Source organism: Hemibagrus wyckioides, linkage group LG02 (genome assembly GCF_019097595.1).
Source record: "Hemibagrus wyckioides isolate EC202008001 linkage group LG02, SWU_Hwy_1.0, whole genome shotgun sequence".
Classification (NCBI taxonomy): domain Eukaryota; kingdom Metazoa; phylum Chordata; class Actinopteri; order Siluriformes; family Bagridae; genus Hemibagrus; species Hemibagrus wyckioides.
In genome coordinates this window covers 17,587,660-17,610,988 of record NC_080711.1, presented here as the reverse complement: position 1 = coordinate 17,610,988, position 23,329 = coordinate 17,587,660, and the positions used below count along the sequence as shown (strand labels likewise).

Genomic DNA, 23,329 nt, shown 5'->3' with positions numbered 1-23,329 from the left:
GCTGCTGAAAACGTTGACATGTAGAGCACGTGTGTAACACCCTGACACCTGTGTGTTAAAGCACCTCTGAAGAGTATCTGAGAAATCTCAGTGTCATAGCAACTTATGCAGCTCTAACAAAAGCTGTTATATTTGTCTTCTTAGATAAAAAAAAAAAAAAAAACTCACTCAGACACTTTGAGGCTATAGCGCTCGTTTTTAATCCTAACTGGGGACTTTCACACCGTCACAGATCTGCCATTACATCTGTCAGCTTGTGACAGCAAGGAATTAGTGTCTATAATGACCTCAGAAACTACACTGACCTAATAGTTCCTCATGGGCCATTGGTCGCTGTTGTAGAAAGGACATTAATCAGTTACATTATTTACTGTCCAGTATCACCCAAATGAGGATGAGGTTCTCTTCTGAGCCTGGTTCCTCTTAAGGTTTCTTCCTCATATCATCACAGGGAGTTTTCCCTTGCCATTGTCGCCACAGGCTTGTTCATTAGGGATAAGATAAAATAAGGATAAAATAGTTCAATAATTTAATTTAATAATTTATTTTTATTTCTAGTTATTTATTAATTTTTTCCCCTCTCCTTTCTCTGTTTATCTTCTTTTGTAAAGCTGCTTTGAGACAATGTCCACTGTAAAAGGCTCTATACAAATCAATTGCATTGAATTGAATGCAAGACATTTCTTAACTGAAACCCTGAGCTTCTGTTAAAGAGGATAATAATGTTACATTAGCTACCATTTTTTCTGGGGCTGCACACTAAAGGGTTAAAGCTAAAACCCTGAATGGTTTGTCCCTGTATTTGGCACTTTGCTAGTCATTCAGTCAAACATGTCATTGAATCCTCGAGTTTGGTGCAAACCGAACTCCATCACGTTGCGCAGAACAGTTATTTTAATCGGAACGTGTGTGTGTTGATCATAAACTGCGATAGCGCATGCCGTGCTTTGGGTTTGGCTTAGAAATGAAGCCACCGTTCATCAGCAGGGAGAATTTGCATGCGATGCCTGTGTCATCCAAAATAGAAAGGGTAAAAATGGAAGGCTGATTGGAGGAGGCTGGTAGTTATGTGGTCATTTCAGCCACTTTAGCAGCGTTCAATAGGCATGGCTGCTCTCGCCGAGATCCCCACTGATGCCCTCAAATACAGCCGCAAATGACAAAGCTAAAGAGCTACAACGTGCAACTCTTAGACAAAGCTTGAAGATGAGGAACATCTCGAGATTCTGTCTATATTATGGTTAAACACTAATATATGTCAATACCTGAATCAAACCAATCTACCCAACCTAATTACGGCTTGAACCCAGTTTTTTTTTTTTTTAATGAATTAACAAGATGACAAAAAAAATGTAAAGGTGACGGAGTATAAGCGTGGAGGAGTTAGCAGGAGTAAAGGAGCTCACTTTGTCTCCTGGCGAAACATGAGGTCCTCTGAGCAGTGCACCTGCCAAAACCCTGGAGAGAATGAAGGCAGGAAAGCAGAGCGTGTTCTCACTCTTTCACGCCGTTCCCTCCTTACACATCTTCACTCTGGCAGGATTCACAGGACAACAAACACCTATAGTCTCGCTCTGTCAGCTGTGTCAGGGTTGCTCATTCTCATAACACGACCTTCACTTTCTCCTGGCTTCCCTCTGCTCACTGCTCTCCATTTTCTCAATGGCTCTGCTTGTGTGTGTGTGTGATTGTGTATTCTTGAGACAGCCCAGAGCAGATAAGGTCTTCCAAAAAAAATAAATGAATTTCACATCCAAGTACACATGCAGCACATCAAAAAAAACAAACAAACAATATCTTAATATTTACAGCTCATAATGAAACCAGCAGTAACAGTAATGTAAGCTGCAGCAACGAGGTATTAATAGCGTCTTCAGCGACAACCCTTTTACATTCATTAAACCTATTAAAAAAATCTTAAGTAGCTTAAAATGCTTCAGATTCTGTGCAGAATTAAAAAAAAAAAAAAAACTCAATGCCAGTGCTGAGACATCCAATCCTTCTTGTCACTAGGTTTCCACGCAGATGGATGGACAGACGACCTGAAAACGAACGAATGCCTACTGCTCAATGACTGAGGTTAAGAAGAGAATATGGGTTGCTGGTGCTCATGGAAATCAGTTCTCCAATATTATACTTTAACACTCTCAGTTAGCAATACTGTATTTTAGATTTTTTATTAATCATAGTAGTTTCTTGGCCATGAGGAGATTCTATGTCAGCAGCTGCTGCACTACACACATCCACCAAGGCAAAGAACTTTTTAACTACAGCTGAACTCCAAATGACCTTCTGCACACTGTGCACTCCAGTGTATGAATGTACGGAACGCTAACGTATTTTTTTTATCAATCAGACGCACAAGCCGTTTCTCAGGCTTTGGCACATGACGTGAAATGCATGTAATGCGATGGCGCTCCAGCAGAAAAAGGTGAATTTTTAAAATGTTGAAAAAATCACACACACAATGTGCCTGAGCTCATTTAAAAGACATTTGTAAGATGTCTTGTCCACCAGAATGCCGTCAGAAAATTTTTGCCTGGTAGCTCCGCCCCTCTTCCACTAAGTGTGAGTGTTAAGCGCATGAAGTGTCCAGCATTCCATGTTTGTTCATTTTAGTTGAATAAGTGCATTGTGTGGGTATTTGGTGGAATTTTCAGACACAATACTCACACTATTTATAGCGTATAGTAGTGCATAAGTAGGCGATTTGGGATGAAGCATCAGATTATTTAAGGTGCACTGATGACAGGTGATGTTTTCACATACAACAGGAACACGTGAAAACCCTGATGAAACCGAGCAGAACGTGGCTAGATGCAAAGCTCACATGTGGCTCTGTGGCTACTATACACTATGGCCATAGGACGCAGAGAGCCACAAAACAACACTAAATCAGATTAGACCTCATTAGAGGAACTGTGCCAATTCCCCAGATGTATCCTGACCGAGTCTCTGGGAATTCTCTGTGCTGACTCATATGCCAACAAAGACAGATGCAGGCAGAAAGAAAAGCCGAGCGATTGCTCTACAAAACCCTAATTAGAAGAGTCTGAGGGCAACAGAGGTTCAGCCTTGACCACGGGCCCACACGCAACACCATTAATGGTGAACGGCTCACAGACACAAGCTTCCCCTTGTGTACACACTAAGTGTTGGAGGCTTCCAGCTTTAGCAGATGCTCTAATGAGATTTATGAGCGTCTACTTTTCACATGTCATAAGCCCTTCTCCCATCTGGCCACAAACAGCTCCGAGGGCTGGCTCACTGCGGTCTTAATGCCACCCGGTGAAAAGGGCATGCTCAGTACTTACAGTCCTGGTGGACCCTAGTTCTCCCCGCTAGCATTCAGCCTGCTTTTACCTCCTTATTAAAGACACCGTGCCTCGGCTGAAGCTGACCATTCTCTCGCTTGAAATGTGCTTACTTATTCATGGATACTCAAAATGTTTCCCATCATTTAAATACCTTAAACAACTGACGTACTTCACCATCGCTCTTGCTATTAGAGCTGAAAACCGGCTGTCACACGAGCTTCCCGGGAGGCTTTTCTATACACATGAGTCTTCTCAGTGTCTACATGCTTCGGACACTGTTTTAGGTTGGAGCTGTGAGGTTCACCACAAACTTTTAAACCCTCACTCATCATTATACTCATGTTGGATGGACCTACATGTGTATTTAAAAGAAAAAAACATTTTTTAGGAAGCTACAGCCTTCAGCTCTCAGGAATTCCTCTTACTGTCTGTTTCAATGGTGTGCACTGAACTGGGGAAGAAAAGGCGCTTAAATTCGCTGCTCCTGCTGCCTGGAATAACTTGCAAAATGAGCTGAAACTTCAGGAGCTGATCTCATTGGATGCCTTTAAAGTGATTATAAATGATTTGGAAACAGAAACCTCTGGCTGTAGAAGCTTGATTCAGTTAGGGACTGATTTTGAGATCCTTCTCCATACACATTTTATTACATCCTCATTTGATTGAACTTATCTGATGTTTGTGTATGTGTATTAGTTCAACCCAACACGAACCGTGCTGCTGCTCATCTTCACCAGGATGCTCTTGCAAAAGAGATTTTTCATCCCAGTGAGCTTTTTTGTGGTTAAAGAAGCACATGCCATCACAGTACATAGAGAAATAGAATGTTTAGCTAATAAGTTTTACAAAATTGCATGTTTTCACTATATAGAACATATAGTTCCTATACTGACATCATACCTACAGTTACACAAGTGAAATTGGTCTTTTTTCAGTTTCCTCTCAAGGTTTCCTCTCCTCGTCCTTCCTTGCCACCATCACCACTGGCTTGCTCATTAGGAATAAATTAAAATTTAAAAAAATTGTATCTGGAATGGATATATCCTGTATTTCCATAGCAGTTATAATGTTGTAAAGCTGCTTATGCAATAATGTCTGCTGTTGAAAGGGCTATTCAAAAAAATAGAACGGAATTGGACATATTTCTAGAAAGTTGCTATGTAACAATGTCCACTGCTGAAAGCACTATACAAATAAAATAAAATAAAAAGTGAACTGAATTATGATTGGTCAGGAGGTGTTATATGACAGCAGCTCCAACCGTACGTCAAATCAGAATATTCTAAATTTATAATACATAAATCAGTTTATATTCTAAATTTCTGTAAAAGCTGCTTTGACAGTCCAGGGTTCACTGTTAAAAAGCTCTAGCCAAAAAATATTAAACTGAGTTGAATATATTAAGGCACTGACGTTGGCCTAATAATAACTAAACTGAATGATGTGTTATTTAGCAAAGGCAACCACATAACTGTTAATCAATCTGTGAGGAAATGTTTAATTAACATTTATGGAAGGAGTCCCTAAGATCAGCGCTTCTTAAGAGGCAGGACATTTTTCTGGCATTTGAGAGGGAGAAAAGAGAAGCTGGTGAGGAAGTGACTGACACTGTTAGCAGTGTGATAGATCAAGTGGTTAAGGCTCTGGGTCGTTGACCAGAAGATTGGGGTTCAAGCCCCAGCACCACCAAGCTGCCCCCTTGAGCAATGCCCCCAACCTCCTCCTGCTCCAGGGGCACTGCATCATGGCTGACCCTACATTCTGACCCCAACCCCCAAGGATGGGATACGCAAAGAAGTGTCACGCTTTAATAAGAAGAATTCCAAATGATAACCGTCGCCAAATTGTGTTGCATATTTTCTGTTTTTAATACTGTGTAAGATTCATTTAAACAAAAATTGTAATTCGAAATCAATCTCTATCCATCACACAGGGGTCAAGCCTCTAGCAGGACAATCTAGCCTCAGAACGAAAGGATCAGCTGAAACCATCTGGTAAGTGCACTGCTTTAAACAGTTCATCACTACAGTACATTTTCTCACCGACGTGTTCCCTCACATTCTGATCAGTGCTTTTTTTTCGTTTGTTTTTAAAAACTCCTCTATACTGCAAACATTTCAAACTGGACACCTTTGTTAATAGAATGAAATCATCCAGTGCTGATATTCAGGCAGATGATGCCAGAGTTAATGATGAGGTAAAGCTGCTGTAAAGTGAGCTCAGAAGTCAGTCAAAAAAAATGAATAAATAAATAAAACTTATCTTGTATATGAAGCATAACTGTGATGCAGTTACAGGAATGAGGTAAGTCACACATTTGGGCAATAAAACATTGTCTGAAAACCTTGAAAGAGATTTAAAAACATAAGGTTGAGAATGAGAACTCACCTTTGGTTTCCTGTTCAGCAGCCTGGGAAGAAATATTAGAAGTGGATTAGGAGGATGGCCACCAAATTAAATTCACTGCCTAGGTTTATTACAACATTTATCATTCTGGTTCCATCTTAAAAGATGTAAGTAAATGCAGCATTACAAAAAATAAATAAATGAATGAATTAATAATTTTTTTTTTTTAAATAATAAAATAAAAATAATAATAGTAAAGTTAATGTGACAACCTAAGATGTAGTAATTGAGTTTTGTTTACATATTTAGAAAATAAAATCTGCATGAAATTACAGCATTTTTCTAACAAGTAAAAATGTTTCTCTGGCTTACAGTTGAGCTAAGTTTACACCCCCATAAATCTGCAAAATGTTCCTAATTTAAAATGATAAAATTATTCATTAAAGTTTAAAGCTCTGAATTTTTTCATTTAGTAGTGCTCTTCAGAAGCTACATAAGATATTTACATGCCCCCTGAAACACAAAACAATATCAATATACATTGATCATCATCATTGTTCATAAGTTTACAACCTGCCCCCATAACACCCCACCGATCTGATAGCATGGAGGAGTCAGTGTCTAACAAATTCAACATCAGTTATAAAAAAGCTGAATTTTTACACAGTGACCTTGGCACAGACAACAGCTGTTTGTATAATATGCAAAGACGAGACGGGGTATGTGGAGGGAAATTTGTTTAAGCCCCGACATAGAATCCAGGTAACCTGGGATAAGGGTGATGCTTATACATTATTTTTATTTGACATTTTTTTTAAATACACTACTCATGCTGGATTGTTCTCAGTTTAGAAAGGATTACCTGCATTTCTTGTGAATTTACATTATAACATTTTTATAAAAAGGTATTTTGGTCTACGTGGGCACTTTCTTGTATTTTGAGGTTGCGTTTCCTTGTAGATTTGCATGAATAGGGAAATTTGTTTGGTTGCTCTGTTTGGTAACTTGCAAAACAATGTTAACCAAAAACCTCACCCACATCTATACACCACTACGTCTACCACACATCAGACGGGTGTGAGATAAATGTATGGGATCAACATCGGTTAATTTCTACCCTGCTTTATTATACACTGCTAATATCAGTGCAGTGGATTGCTCCAATCTGATTGGTCAGAAGGTCTGCATTACTTTAATATAAGAGCACAGGCAGGACAGTGGATCCAGCTGTGATATGAGCAATAGGCTAATATTAATGTGCTTGTGCTAATACTTTATTGTTTCCATAGCAACAGCTCATACAGTTTCTTGTTGCTCCACCTAATCGAGGACTAATAATAAATGAATTTAAAAAATGTGTTGTTTAATGAAGTAATACACAAACAATGTTGGGGAGACATTATGTAGGAGTGAGGGCTACACCTCCAGGGTCACACCTCCTTGGTGTCATTTTTCTTTTGTCTTTTTCATTTTTCTAGCACAGTCTGTCGTATGTTATTGCTCACTTCATGCTTAATAAAGTTGTGTCTTATTCCATATTTAATTTGACGCACAATAATGCCATGAAAAACATGACTGGTTGATGCAGGTGTTGATTATGATTGGTGCATGTGGTTTATTATTCAATCAAAAGAAACAGAATCTATACAAATGTTAGCTTATGCTCAAGATTTGTTCAGGTTCAAGATAATGTCAGGTAATGTAACAGTAGTATAATCTATAGAGTTGCCAGACTCTGTCTACTAATGGCATATGGACTCTCAAAGATACAGCGGCCTTCAGTAGGGCTGACTCGGACACGAGACTGCTTCCCACAGCGCTGAGAAACTTCAGCGTGAGCTGAATGTGATAACCGGCTATTTGTGCTCTCTAATGATCACGGACCTTTTCAAAGTTGGGAAAGTTTCACCACATCGGCGAGGTTTCAGTAAAAGACAAAGAAGGATCTGCGCTGTTGAAAAGTGATGCTCTGAAGTACAATATTTATTAAAAAAAATAATAATAAAAAATAAAAAAATACGCAAAAAGGAACAATATGCATATCAGTCTTAATAATAATAATACTAATAATTGTACATGTATTAAGTGTTGTTTAACAAAAGCTATGGCATTATATAGAGAGTAATGTCCAAAACTCAAAATCTTTTCATTATCCCCCATTCAGCATCATGCGCAGTGTGCCAGGTTCATTTGGGAACAGATGTCTCAGCTACTTTGGCAGGAAGTTCAGAATATTACGATGGGAGTCCTAAAAACAATATGTTTTGGATCTGCTTGATACCTAGGAGCTTTGAACCCTCACCTCATTCACACCGACCTGAGAATTAAGGGCTTGTAGGGTTCAGCTCTCCAGGGCATGTAATATGGCCCGACTGCAAAGATGGCGGGTGGAAATCCCCCTCTAGAAGCGAGAGGATGTAGGAGGTGCTAAGTAAACATACTTTACCTATATCCCATGTCAAGGGAAAGAAGAAGAAGAAGAAGAAGAAGAAGAAGAAGAAAACCTCACCTTTTTCTGAGCGGCTTCCTTTTTCTTCTTTTCCTCTTGCTTTTTCTTTTTCTTTTCTTCCATCAAATGGGTCTCTTCTTTTGGTTCTTGTCTTGTCTCCCGACTGAGAGAAAAAGGCAGAAATGCAAATGTTAACTGCGTCTCACACACATAAGACATTAACCTAATATGCAGAGCAGGAAAGAAACGGCCATAAAAATAGCATCTGTGATGGACAAGGTGCGCTTGAAATTCATTTACATGTTGCTTAATTTAATATAAGGAATGTATTTCCGTTAATATGTGCTAACAGATCGAGCAAGTACCTGCTCAGCGCTAATGATGGATTAATTACACACTTTGTAACACTAACAGATAATTTAAGACTAATTACACCAAGGGTTCGTGTGAAAACGTGAGTACAGGTATGAAGCAATGCCACTGTCTGAATTGTCACACGGTGAATATCATGATGAGACGAATCAGAAACTGACACAGGCCACTTCAGCTTTCTGGGATTAACATGGCAGCGGGTAGGATGTCACACTGCGGTGGCCTGGTGAAAAAAAACTGACAAAAAATGTGAACAAACGTGATAAAACTGAACGAAAGCAAAATTTAAATTGTAATTCTAAACCAAGGATATAAGCACGGAGAGACAGTCAGCGGTTGCTTATAAACAACTGAACCTGTGACGTATGCAGTGAGATCGATAATGCACAGACGGAGTGATGAATACACACCAATCAGGCATAACATTATGACCACCTGCCTGATATTGTGTTGGTCCCCCTTTTGCTGCCAAAACAGCCCTGACCTGTCATGCACTGTGTATTCTGACACCTTTCTATCAGAACCAGCATTAACTTCTTCAGCAATTTGAGCAACACTAGATCGTCTGTTGGATCGGATCACACGGGCCAGCTTTCACTCCACATGTGCATCAACGAGCCTTGGCCGCCCATGGCCCTGTCGCCGGTTCACCACTGTTCCTTCCTTGGACCACTTTTGATAGATACTGACCACTGCAGACCGGGAACACTCCACAAGAGCTGCAGTTTTGGAGATGCTCTGATCTAGTCATCTAGCCATCACAATTTGGCCCTTGTCAAACTCGCTCAAATCCTTACACCTGTCCATTTTTCCGGCTTCTAACATCAACTTTGAGGACAAAATGTTCACTTGCTGCCTGATATATCCCACCCACTAACAGGTGCCATGATGAGGAGATAATCAGTGTTATACACCTGCTCATAATGTTATGCCTGATTGGTGTAAGTAGTAATTCAAATTTATTATTATTATTAATCATTAGGTTATTTTTTGTAGATCATCCTATCATTCTGATATAAACAGGAAAGTCATCAGGACAGAGACCTTTGGCTTGTGAGGTGTCTCGGGAACTGGGGCAAATGACAAGTGATTTGTTTTATAGCTGCTATAGCGTAAGTGAGAACAGGAAACTAACTTTGTTCCATGGATGTTTCAACAACATTGAAACAAGTAACTGCTGTGGTAAAAGAGAAATAAAACACTTCAGGACAGGATGTTACCTACTAATAAAGGGATCTTACATGGTGATGGTGGTGTGCCACAGGCTACACGTCAAATGGTGATGGCTACACGTCAGCTTCTACACAGATCAATTCCATTTATTTGTATAGCGCTTTTAAAAGCAGCTTGAAAAAAATATATAAAAACAAACAGACAGTGGTGATATGAGGAAGAAACCTTGAAAGGTTAACAAGATTAAGTTTTAATTAGAGCTGGGCGATATGGCCAAAAAATTGAATCGCCAATTTTTTAAAAACAAAATTCGATTTTAAAACTATTATCTTTCTTTAAAAAAATTTAATAAAACACTAGAGACTATAGAATAGATTTTTTTTAATTTCAGCAAAAACAATATAACCAAACATATGAACTGCTAATTTGGACTAGAAGTGCAAAGTGCAAAATTACGTTCGCTAACAAGTTTTTTTTTTGTTATTTTAGAAAAACAATAATCAATACAACATAAAAACCTTTTTTGGGGATTTATAAAATGCAAACTTTCACCAGTCTTTACAAGTTCTAATTATTCTAGTAAAATAAAGTAATATAACAAAATATGAGGGATTTGTAAAGTGCAAACTGCAGACTTAAATCACTTTTTATAAAATAAATAATTGTCACCTGAAAAAAAATCCCTGAAGAAAAACAATTTTGTAAATCAGTTCAACACGCAACTAACACGCTAAAAAAAACCAACACGCAACTAACACACTAAATAAAACCAACGTGCAACTAACACACTAAATAAAACCAACACGCAACTAACACACTAAATAAAACCAACACGCAACTAACACACTAAATAAAACCAACGTGCAACTAACACACTAAATAAAACCAACATGCAACTAACACACTAAATAAAACCAACATGCAACTAACACGCTAAATAAAACCAACACGCTAAATAAAACCAACATGCAACTAACACACTAAATAAAACCAACATGCAACTAACACACTAAATAAAACCAACATGCAACTAACACGCTAAATAAAACCAACATGCAACTAACACGCTAAATAAAACCAACATGCAACTAACACACTAAATAAAACCAACATGCAACTAACACACTAAATAAAACCAACACGCAACTAACACACTAAATAAAACCAACACGCAACTAACACGCTAAATAAAACCAACATGCAACTAACACACTAAATAAAACCAACATGCAACTAACACGCTAAATAAAACCAAACAGGTGCCAGACAGCATTTTACATCTGTGTACATGTGCACAATCAGGGGAGAGTTTAGGATTTTCATGTAAGGGGGACTCAGCCCCCAATGAGGGTATAATAGTAAAAAAAATATAAATAAATAAATAAAATAAAGGTTTGACTAACAGGGTAGGATGGTAAACTTATTGCAGCATTCCACTGTATTGCATAGATGTGTTTTATAACATTTTAGTACTGAACAAGCCAAATACGAGTCTTCCTGATCACACGCACACTTGTCCTCTGATCTTTGCTCTGCGACGCCGCGGTTTCTTCAGACGGATTGGAGAACGTGCTGAAAGACGGGGAGGAGCCGAAGTCTGCCGCTGTTTTCGTCGCTAGGCCATTTTTAACATTTCTATTCAGCCACCCTAAGAATTCTGCGATTCTCCATAAACTCTACACAAATCTGTGATCGCTTCAGTCCCCTTTAAATTTCATATGAAAACGGCGGCAGAATTTCGGCCCCTCCCCGTCTTTCAGTGCGTTCTTCAATCTGACTGAAGAAACTGCGCCTCTCTTAGAAATAAGCTCTTTGCGTCGCAGAACTACGGAAGCTCGCTCTGACTAACCAAAGTAAAATCGGAAAATCGATTTTCGTTTTTTCAACATCGACATAAACCATAAACTCGAATTAATACCTGATTTTTTTTTTTTTTACGTGTTCAATTTATTAATATATATTTAATGTTAGATTTTCATTTAGAGGCACAAGAGTCACAGGTTTTCTGCACTGACAAAAAATAACCCCCAAACGAACAGATATTACGAAAAAGCAAACAGGTAACACAAATGTGCACAACATTTCAAATATGAGCTCACTCATGCTTCACATTTCAGCTGTGGACATGAAGAAATCAGGAGCCAACTCGATATCTCTATCAAGCCTTGGGAAAAAAGTCGATGATAAAACATGTTTTGTTAAGATTAATGGATCCAATGGGGGAAATTCAAACGTTCCAATATTCTTCAATTTAAGACAGTACATCCTGTTACAGAGAACACTTCCATTTGCCACATCTAAGGGCAAACACGTTCAGTGGAAGGGGATTTTTTGCAATCAGCTGAGGAGCTGAATCATCCTGTGCCATGATAGCCAAATCCGTCTGAGGAGTTTAAAACGATCATTAGCTGTTTGATTTGTTGATTTTATTTCAGTAGTTACTCTTTTATTTTACTATTGTACTGCTCTAGTACAAAATATGATGCATGTGTTTAATGCTGATAAATCTCACCGCACAAAAAGAAATAAATAGGTAAATAAATAGGACTGTGGAGAATTGGAAATTCAACACTTTTTGTTTGGAAAGAAATTGAAAGCAAGAAGGAATGCTTTGAGTTTTGATGAATGAATGTGTCTGAAATCAGTGAAAGTCTGCTGGAGTGGAAACCACAACAAACTGAGCTAGAACTTTTTCAGTCTCTATATCTTTTTTATAGAGTTTTTTTTTTTTGCCTTGTAGTTACCGTAAAATAGCATATATACGAGCACTTTCACTTGAGTAGATTCTCTGTACTCTACATATGAGCATATCAAATAAATTTTGGATAAAACAGTGATGTGATACAGCTCTTTTATCCATTTTGTCAAGCACTTAGCAAACACTAATCAAGGACAACCTTCACTTATGTGAGACGGGGGAAAGGGGCGGAGCTTCCAGGGAGTCGAATGATGTGAGAGTTTACAGCATATGAAGGTTTCATATCAATAATTCCAGATTCATACACTGACTGGTTTTGGTGCATTTCTATATAATAACTTTTTTCATAAATGCTTCCAGGTCAAGGCATAACTGAGGTAAATCAAACTTACAAATACCTGCGTTCATACCTGAGTGACTCAGGTTAGGTGGACGGCCTGAACGAGCCAGAGATAAATCTGTTCTCTGAGCCAGCTGAGGCTTTTATGCTACTGAGTTGCGAATCAGCTGCATCGACTAGACACAATTGCGATGTCCAGGCCAGTGTTCACCACCAACTCCACTGCTTTGTAATGATACCAGTGCTTCAGCCATCAGTAGAGTCGAAAAAAGAAGACCACTCCTGCCCTCTCAGCAAAGTCCGCCAAGCAGCAGGCTACTCTTATTTTTCTTCAGTGCAGAAAAGAATACCTTTATCCTCAGGGGATATCAGACTGTACACCACCACCCGTATATGAGGACCAGGCAGAAACTGAAGCCCAATTTTGTCTAGAGCAATCCAGGCTCTGCACCATTACTAATTACTCAGTTATTAACATACATCTTTATTTACAAACAAATGTAGATCTGCGTTCTGTTGAATTCTCAATTTCGGACAAAAGTCTCAGGTTGATGTTTTGTCATGCGCTGGTCCTAATATTCAATTCAATTTACTGAATATTAGTACTACTTAGTAATACTATTAGTATTAGTAATACTATTGTTTCTAGAGTAATGGCTCATTCACATAGAGCGTTCGAGGCAAACACTTGTCATGTAACCCAAAAAAAAGCCATTTTAAAATGTGAGCTTATTTATTCATGAGGAATTGTCGAGATGGTGGATGATTTCACTGGCTCCTTAAACCTCTCTGCTCCAGGAGTGCTGCATCACTGCTGACCCTGTGCTCTGACCTCAACTTCCACAGCTGAGATATGTGAAGAATTTCATTATGCTGTAATGTATATGTGAGAATAATAAAGGCTTCATTCTCTTCATTTAGGAAAGGAGTCTCTATCAGTGTCTATGCTTTCCTACAGGGAATTGTTCTTGAGACATTTTGTGGATTTTTAAGTAGTTTTTGGGCACCATGAAAATCAGCTGTGGATTTTTTTTTTTTTTTTCCCAAGAAAGAAGAAAATAAAAAGGCTGGTTGAGGGAGCGAATATTTCTAGCTAGATAAGTGAAAAATAATAACAGGAACAACTAACTGGAGCCACGGATGTTTCTGCAATATTAAGTGCATCTACAAACAAATACAAATTCTATCTTTTTTACTGTAATTAATTGAAATAAAACGAGGTTTTATTTCAAAAAGGTTATAAGAGGAATAAAACTTTACAGGCTGTGCTGTTATTGGAAAATAATCTATTTTTTGTTTCTTTTGGGCTGCTAAAAGCAGCTCTCTGGATCCATGTCTCACCCCCTCAGTTGATCATTTTCCCATGACAGCAGTCCCCTTACTTATTAATTGGTCCAGTAGCAAATTATACCAGTAGTCCGCGATCATCATACATGGCAATGACTTAGACGTCTGAAAAGCTTCATAGCTACAAACCCATTTTAATTTAGAAATTAAACTGTTTAATAAAACGGCAAATGCTTCATCTTTGTTTTCTATAGCAGCTGGCAGAAAGCTGGGATGGAGCTGTGCAACGGATACTTTGTATTTTTCTCATTTATTTAAAGTTCTGTAACATGCAGCTTGAATGCGTTAGAGCAGGATCTCACCACACACACACTACACACACTTTCAATAAAGCTAATAAACTGATTTGATTCATTTCAGTGCAGGAGCTCTCGATGTGTAGCTCCAACAGCAAATCCTGACACCAGAATCATTACAAACAACAGAATAAAAGCAAAAGTTCTTTTACTTGACTGTAACATTAAACTCTTTTTCCGAGCAGCTGGATGAAGCAGCGCTGTGACTAAACTGCATCGACAGGCAAGCGGCGACGAGAAACGAGAAGACAAGGAGCCCGGTGCAAGCACACAAGATGGAGGAGACGGAAGGGGAGAGTGGGGCGGGGATGGAGGGTTCGGGGTGGGGGTAGGGGTGGATTCTCTCCGGGCACCAAGCCAAAAATGCCACTGCTACAACACAAACAAGAGTGCAGCAAACCCCAGGGAGCTCAGTGACTAGCAACGGTGGTGGAAGAAACCTGCAGCTCCTCTGTCTGAGAGACACAGTGAGATTATGTAGCCGTGTCATTCGTGAAGAGTAAAGCCGACGCACCATCCAACCTCGGGGATCCCAAAATCTTCTCTCTGTGACTCGCATGTAAAAACGAACAAAGGCAGAAAAAGAAAACAGGACAGAGCCAAGAGTGAAAGTAAAACAGCTGTGTGACCAAATATGACCTGAACTGATGCTTAGAATTTCCATCTGAAATATTTCAAAAGTGTTCTTTGGTAATATGTGATGTGGTCATGTAAAGATGAACTGATCTGCTGCAACTGATGAGTCTGCTTTATACACAAAGCGGCTAAAAACAGCACACGTTGATTAATCGGCTGTTGTTGCGGCCCTGGCGACTTTTATTTTCAAGTAGGTGCTAATAAAAGTGCTTTCACAAGCATTTGCCAATTTATTGCCTTCAAAGACCACACAAATATCCTTTATAAAAAGGCTTTGCTCATTCCACTCGTGTCTATTAGGGTGTTTAGCTGGAGTAATAAAAAGCATTAGAAGTAAACTTGTGGGAGGACATTTATCTACTATTCAGAACACGCATGGCTCAGCTGATGACTTTCAAACATGAACATTGCACAATACAGGCAAAAGCTGTGCAAGTCTTTGCGTTATCTCGGGGTAAACACATTATTTTGTGCTCCCCTGACCATCACACCCTTATGTGCCTGTTTACATCCCATTCAAGATTTAGTCTTTGCTCTAATACTAAGCTCCACTCGTCTTGGAAGGTTTATGGAGCGTGGCTGTGGGGATTAGTGTTTACGTATTTGTGCTACAAAAACAATGACGTTGGATGAAGAAGCTCTGGGGTGCAACCAGTCTGTATTCAAATTCATCCTTGGGGTTGAGCTCAGAGCTCTTTGAAGGCCACTCGAGTTCTTCTACTCCGTCTTTGGGAAACCGTGTCTGTCTGGAGCTTGCTTTGTGCACAGGAGCATTGTCGTGCTGGAATGATTATGTTTAAAGCAAGAAAAGCACACAGACTAACTTTTGTCTTCCAGGAAGAGGCAGGTCTTCATCCGCCGTTTAAAGCCAGCTAGCGTTTCGACTGTTCTGACACCTAGCGGAAGTCGGTGCCACCATCTAGGTGGCAGAACATACCGACACCAAGCGATACATCTGTATATCTGCACAAACGTAGATCCAGTCGACAAAAATGTCAACCGGAAATCACGCCTCAGGTTTTTGTGGTAGAATGGTGCAGGTTGGATGGGTTCATGTTTGCAACCTTGAACACAGTGTTATCTCCTCATCACAGTGAGCACTGAGAGTTTGTTGATGTTCTGTCACAGCCTTTATGGTGCTCAGCATAGTCTGTGTTTTCCACAGAGCAGAGAAGGATGTCTGGTGTCCACGCATGCGAATTAATCCACCCAGTAATCAGTTCTATCGTCAGCTAGGTCGCACTTCAGCTGGTGTGTGTAGTGCAGCATGAGCTGAGATTTGGTGCTACTAACCAACAGGAAGTCAGCTTTACGTTCAGTCTCTACTCGTTTAAATCTGCTTGTCTAGGCTAAAATAGCAAGTGTGTATTTGGGTGAGTAACCAGCAGCCCGACCTCTTTGTGACACTGAAAAGTCAAGAGGTTAGACAGCTATAGACTAGAAATCAGGGACAAGGGGCAGCGCTAGCCGTGCTGTATAACAGGTGCAGTAAGCCATATGTGTGTGTTCCTCGTCTGTTCGTGAGGCTTGAAAACAAACCTTTCAATCATGGAAGAGTGGAATTTATACGTTTTTTCCTGATTCCTAACAGAAGATGAGTCCATTAACAAAAGAAAAAGCTTTATCGTCATTGTCTTGCTGTGTGATGTGTCATGATGTGCTTTTGTTGTTTTGGGAGAAAGCAGACAGTCTTGAAAAGAAGCACAGTCACTGCTTCGGCAGCCGAGTATTTATCGAAATTAAATTTTACACAAAAACGTCTTTGCTCTTTTGCTTTTTTTGCTCTTTCTTTGATTTGCTGTGTAGACTGAACAGCAACATGCACATGACTTTAGAGAAAAAAACCCTACAAGCATCCTCAAGGTATAATGTCCTTTAGTGTCCTGACTTACCGGACTGCAAGCACATACCATCAAGCGCAAAACCTGCAACTGCGTCCTTCCAGCATGGAATAAACAAATTCCGGGAATCTCACCTTGTGTTTTATTTCTGCGAGCTGGCTAATCTGAGGAAGGTTAAAGTGCGGGTGTGAAGATGAAACGCGTTCAGTTTGTCTCAGAGGAAAGTGTTGGCAGCAGGATGTTTGTGCTTGTGTCATAGTGTGGTGGTGTAGCGGGTGAGAGCGTCTGCACACACTACGTTACCGTGTCCACGTACTTCGGATGCGGATGTTCTCATATGGTTTTGCCTTCAACCGTCTCGATTGTGTTCCACGCACAATGGCTGAGTCAAACCAAAACCTCACAAGTGCAGTACACATATAAGCTGAAACGGACGGTTTTCTTGAAGAGTCCAGACTCTAGCTATGGTTTCTGCATGTACGGTCATTTTGAGACCGTAGAAGAAAATGACCGTACATGCAGAACCTCCCTTCAATAAATGAATGTTGAGCATTGTGTTAGTTAAAGCGGGGGTCCCTTTCTCGCTGGGGCTTCTCTGTGTTGTTAACACCTAAGGTCAAGACACGGTGTTCTTTAACCTTGTTTCATTGACTTTCACTCGTTATCTGTCTGTCTGTCTGTCTGTCTGTCTGTCTGTCTGTCTGTCTGTCTGTCTATCTATCTATCTATCTATCTATCTATCATTAATTATGTCTTCTTAATTTCAATCTATTCATTTATTCACTGTTTGTCTGGGGGTGGGGTGATGCTTTGGGGGGGGGTTCACTGTAGGAAGGGGTAAAAAAAAATCATTTATCTCTCTATAAACCTCTATAAAAAAAATTTTTAAAGAAAGAAAATACATAAAATATAGAAACTGGTTTTGTCTGCAGTCATGGGAGTGACGAGTGAAACCCTCAAAACTAAAGCATTTTGTCACTACACAGAAGTGCATTAACCCTTTCAGACCTGAATTATGGTCCAATGATGGAAAAAAAAATATCCTAGCTGGAAAACACCCAAAGAAAAAAACAAAAACAAGGCTTAATATTTAAAAGAAAAAGAAATTGAAATTATTTTATTTAACATTATTATTATTATCTTTTCTATTGCAGTGGACACTTGGTCATAAAAGCTGTAAAATAATGCCATAAACAACAGAATTGTTTTTTTCCCCCTTTATATCCCATTCCATGTTTATTTCTGGAGCATAAACTTGGACCATAAGGAAAACATGCTCTGCAAGATGTGAGGTTTTATGTGCTTACCGTCAACAAGCAAAACAAATCGTAAATAACAGTTGAGGAGAACGAGTGATCTCTAACTGATTACTGGGTTCGATTCAACAGCCAGGTTTTTCAGTTTCTGAGATTTTTATACATGAATTTAAATAGTGGGAGTATGGGTCATTTCCCATGGTCAGCTTTTTCAGCTGTTTAGCCCCACCCACAAAGATTTAGATGTGATTTCCATATGCTAAACAATTCACAAAGTCAACAACAGACACACAAAACAAGATGTCCTGAGGGGGGTGCATCAGAATAAAAAAAAACAAACAAAAAAAAACAACGAATTGACCGGTCAGTGTAAATGAAAGATTTTGGTATACTGGTGGATATGAGGAAATTCATGTACACTGATATACTGCTACTGGAAAATTACTTATCAATATCATGTGACAAAAGCGACAGGCTTGAACGACGTGAAAACGTCAGTGTCATTTTCTGTCTATAGAGCTTCAATGAACACTGCACATGGCCAATCACCGGCTCACGTCATCTCTGTTTCAGTTTCGTTTTGGTCGTCGTCGTCTCGGAGACGCTCGAGAAGATTGTTTACCGTTTATGACTAGAGCATATTACTGTCAAATAAATATAGGCAGAGTATGTTTTTTATAAATATATTATAATAAATCAGTAAGCTTAGCAAATCAGGAGCTATGTGCAGCACTGGGCAGAACTCGCTTTTCTGTACTTTAATCTTTTTTTTTAATATACATAATAAAGCAGTGTTGTGTATGTTTTGTTATTTATCCAGCCGCGAACATCCCAATATAGCGTTATATACATAAAGCTCGAGAGGGAACGTTTTCAACTACAGCCATGCTTGTTTGTTTTTTTTCCTTCCCTGCTAGCTCCAAACCACTGTCTGCTTTCACTAGGATCAGAGCTAATAAACGCTTGAACAGATCACATGATATGCAAGACGAGGCTTTTTAATGCTGTATAAATTCTGTGGTCTTTCTTTGTCCTTCATACTAGTCCCACCTCATAGTAAAAGAACTTCAGAAACTAAAGCTGTGTCCTAAATGGCATCCTACCACTTATACTTTGCACTCTACCATCTAGTGTTCTATCGTCTCAAATAGAACACTAGTGGGGTTTTTTAACCAAGTATAAACATTTTCTAAGTCTGTGACAAATGAAGTCAAACCCTCACACAATGATTTTTTTTTTTTTTGCAAGACGTCCTTTCCACCAATGTGTTGTAAAGTATCCTTAATTTTTTCCTCATCCAGCATGAGCACCTGGTAGCTCCACTCCTCTTCCACTACATAAGCAGCGCTGCGAGTGCATGAAGTGTCCAACATTCCACACTTGTTTCTTTTTCAGTTAAATAAGCAAACTGATATTTGAAGTGCACTTCTTGCTAGAATTTTTACAGTAAAGACACTACTCACACTAGTTATATGACAAAATTTCACAGCGCAGTGCGAAAGTATGAGATCTGGGACTCATCTTATGTACTTGCAGCATACTGTGCTTTTCTTCAGCTTTTCCATCTAAACTGTCACACCGGAGACCTCTAAAGAAGAGTCTCTGCCAGCGACTGCCCTTCACATCTGTCTTTGCCTGGTCAGCAACAGGATCAGATTTTTTTTTTTGTTGTTCTTTTCAAACTGCAATGTTCAGATGTATTAAGCTCAGGACAGTGCACATGGTCACAACACGGCTGTTAAGGCTGTGTAAGAGCATGCGGTGAAAGCGTGTTGTATGGTAATCTGAGCATTATGTGGCCTCTTTTTTTGTCTGGCTCTCCCAATAGCCTCTTACACTGCCAGAGAATACACCGTTTCTCTAATATGCTTGCACGCTGACAAGAGGGCCCTGATCCTGCGAGGGGGCCGAATCTGCACTCCAAAATTAGCAACTACTGTGCCACGCTAGCCAACCGTGAGGCCAGGGGGGCTCGCGCAGGGAACAGGCACGTCAGCAGCTTGTACAGAGTCCTGTATACGTTTCCCACAAGGCATCTATGAAGCCCACACCAGCCACAAGTAAATAACAGTGAGAGGGAAACAATCAGTGCAGATAAAATCTTACATCTCACAATCAGCTGATCCTGGCAGCAGGACTGCACCCAGTCCTTCTCTGTAACTAGTGAACTAGTGTTTAAAATATGTGCGTGTGTGTGTGTGTATATACACCCCTACCAGTGTGTCTGTAACTAATTTAATACCAAATGCAGCCAAACATTTAACTAACCACAATAACAGTGGTTCTGAAACTAGCCAAGTACCGCTTTAACTGGAAATTAGAATCAATGGAAATCCTTCAGTAGGTATTTATTTCATGATCCTTAGAATATTTTGGATGTTTATTAGACCTCCTGAGCTTTCTAGATCCTGACTGACATTATTTATCAACTTACTTGGTTTGGTGTTATTAAGATCTAAATTCAAACCATGTGACCAGACTAAAAAAGAGTCAGAATCACAATCACTTTGATTCATTTTGACTCCGATTCGTTTTACTATAAGAACTGTAAGAACATTAGATGACGCTGCAACAATATGAAAGATATGAACCAGATTTTGAGAAGCACTGCCCTTATTTTAACATAAGACACCACAGGCAGAAATGCCTTCAACACATCTTACGTCGTAATAAAACAAACGTCAAAGCTCAACAGAACCAAGTTCATTTCACAGATTTTCGCCAATTTTGACTTTATATTGTCTGAAGCTAAAAAAAACTCCCATCAAATCATGTATCTCTAAAAAGCTTGTTTCCTGATATATACGTGTCAATGTGGCATAAAGTACAGTGCAATACTGTCTAAGACTTTTGTTTTGTTTTAGTACAAATGTTGATAAATCTCAATTCTGTATTACTCAATCGATTAAAAAAAAAACAAAAAAAACAAAAACAGTTTACATTTCTGAACAAACAAAAAAATATGTGAGAAAAATGTTTGTATGTCAGTAAAGAAATCAACATGTTATGTAATGGATCACTTTTCAAACAAAACAAAAAAAAAGAATGAAGGATTTTGTAAGAGCAAAAAATATTTTAAATAAATAAATAAATAACTTTCACCAAGATTTTTCCTGACAATTTCCAGCTAATATCCTTAAAATACTTCCAAGTGTGCCTGAGACTACATTTTTATTATTATTATTATTATTATTTTTTAATTAATGCTGAACATTTAGATGATTAAGAATTATTGCTCAACAGATTTTTGACGGAAGGAGAAACATTCAATTGAAATTTTTTTTAAAGGCATTTTTGCTTCAAAGCATTTCTTTGAATGTGCGCAAGACATTTTGCACAGTATTCTACATGACAATTTCCTTTCTAAACCATTCTAACCACACTTACTGGTGTGTAAAGACACAAAATTGCATTCGTAATCAAATTCTGTCCTCAAAATCAAGGCTTTCAAACCCAAATCTCTCATGACCTGCTCATGACGTTTTACATATTCCTTTGTGATCATAATCAGGATAAAATTTCACAGATGTGTAAAATATTACTAACTATATATATGATTTACTGACGGAAAAAATACAATAATAGTAAAAATTACATGGTATAAAATTGTCCACAAAAATTGCCCAAAAAATCTCTTCAGTGCAATAAATTTTGACTAGATTTTTTTTTTAGATATTTATTGAATATTGAAAATAGATGAAGACTAATTTGCGTAGACAATCGTACATTTAAAAAAAAAATTAAAATATTTTTTCAACATTCTCAGAAGTGCTTTCTGAGGTTTTAAAACTAAATTCTCATGCAGTGTCTCACCTGGTGTATTTATCTCTCAGTATGGATGCAGTATTTACATCATGCTGGATCTTTTATTTGCATTTTTCTAATGTGTTTACAGTTGTGACGTCTGAGGAGAAATGATGACGTAAGCCACAACCGGGGCACCAGAGATAATCAAAAGATAATCAAGTCAAACCAGCCTGTAAAGGTTTATTTTAGCATCTCGTGTTTTCCTCTGCAGCAGAGTGAATAGTGAATGTGTAAAAGACATGCTCACCCAGAAGAGAAGAGCGAATTTTACAACGTGGCCTCGCGCACTGAATATAATAAATAATAGAGTGCATTGAACTGGATGTTGACAAACGAGACGGCAAAACACTCAAGCATGCTTGTCCCAAATCTATCCATTCCTAAGAACAAATCCATGCTATAAACACTACAGACTAGTCTGTTTAAAGTTGTTTTTTTAATGTCCACGCACAGGCTGTCAAACATTCTTCATCCCAAAGCAACATTTTAACCACTGGTTTATTTGGTAGGTAAATCCAACAAAAAATGCAGCACGCGCACCCGCACTTGAAATGGCTTTTTTAAAAATGAAATCGCTAATCCCTATAGAGTTGAAACATGGAAATATGCCAGTTTTAGGATCCCCCAAATCCTTACCTTACATCACACGTCCAGCAATGGCGGTTTTCTGCTGAAAGGGTTTCCTGGCCCGGGGATGTGCTCTACACCCGCACTGACACTCCGGCGACTCTGGCGCAGCTCGCAATACGCTCCAATTTAAACACTGCAGTCAAATAGCTAGCTTGGCTTTTCCAGTTCAGGAATTCAGTCCGAGATATTTTTTTTTGCAGAAAACAAAAAAACAAAACAAAACAAAAAAACAACCAGTGCAAACAGAGGACACGAGAGTTTTTGCTTTTGAGCACGCAAACGAATACCTCAGCGCAGCCTCAGCGTTTGCGTTCGGCGCGTGCAGCAGCTACACCGCCACAGCGCGCGCTTTGCGCCTTTTCAATGACGTGTTCATCTCCACCAGGCGATAAAAGTGCAAAACGGGGGGGGAAATGTTTTCAGCGTGCATTCATCTCGCTAACACGCGTGCAAACGAGTCGACATGAGTACGTGCTCTGAGTGGAAAGAACCTCCGAGATGTCCATTTAAATTGCTCTGTAGTGACATAAGGCGTTTACTGGGCTTTCGTTTGCGGTCCTCCAGCAGCCATTTTGTTGAAACTGACAACAGCAGCTCAGTGCAAACAGGAAGTGCCCCATTCCCCAGCGCCGTGTCACGTGGCCGCTCGGCGCAAGCAAGCCTAAAAAGTGGTCCCGCCTTCTCGTTACTATGGTAACGGGGTTTACTAGCTCCTGCTGAGCCTTCACAGTGCATCTCGCTTTCGTCCTCGTTGTTATGTTTGTCTCTCCTGTATATAGGCCGTTGACCTCCTGTTTTGACAAACACTGAGACGTTTATTT

The 23,329-nt window shown here is 39.2% G+C and overlaps 1 protein-coding gene across 2 annotated transcripts in view; it reads right to left on the bottom strand.

Annotated features, from left to right (window-relative positions):
- tnrc6c1 (trinucleotide repeat containing adaptor 6C1) overlaps positions 1-23,103 on the bottom strand; it is a 60,198-nt gene extending 37,095 nt beyond the window's left edge. Inside the window, exons 1-3 of one of the 2 annotated variants that reach the window (XM_058406281.1) lie at positions 22,515-23,103; positions 8,173-8,275; positions 5,706-5,727 (exon numbers count right to left, since the gene is read on the bottom strand). In XM_058406281.1, coding sequence (XP_058262264.1) covers positions 5,706-5,727; positions 8,173-8,235 — 85 coding nt within the window. In that variant the 5' untranslated portion in view covers positions 8,236-8,275; positions 22,515-23,103. Of the gene's footprint in view, positions 1-5,705; positions 5,728-8,172; positions 8,276-22,514 lie in introns of those variants that run through there. The other variant, XM_058406297.1, reaches the window with a different exon arrangement.
- Positions 23,104-23,329: the final 226 nt, after the last annotated feature.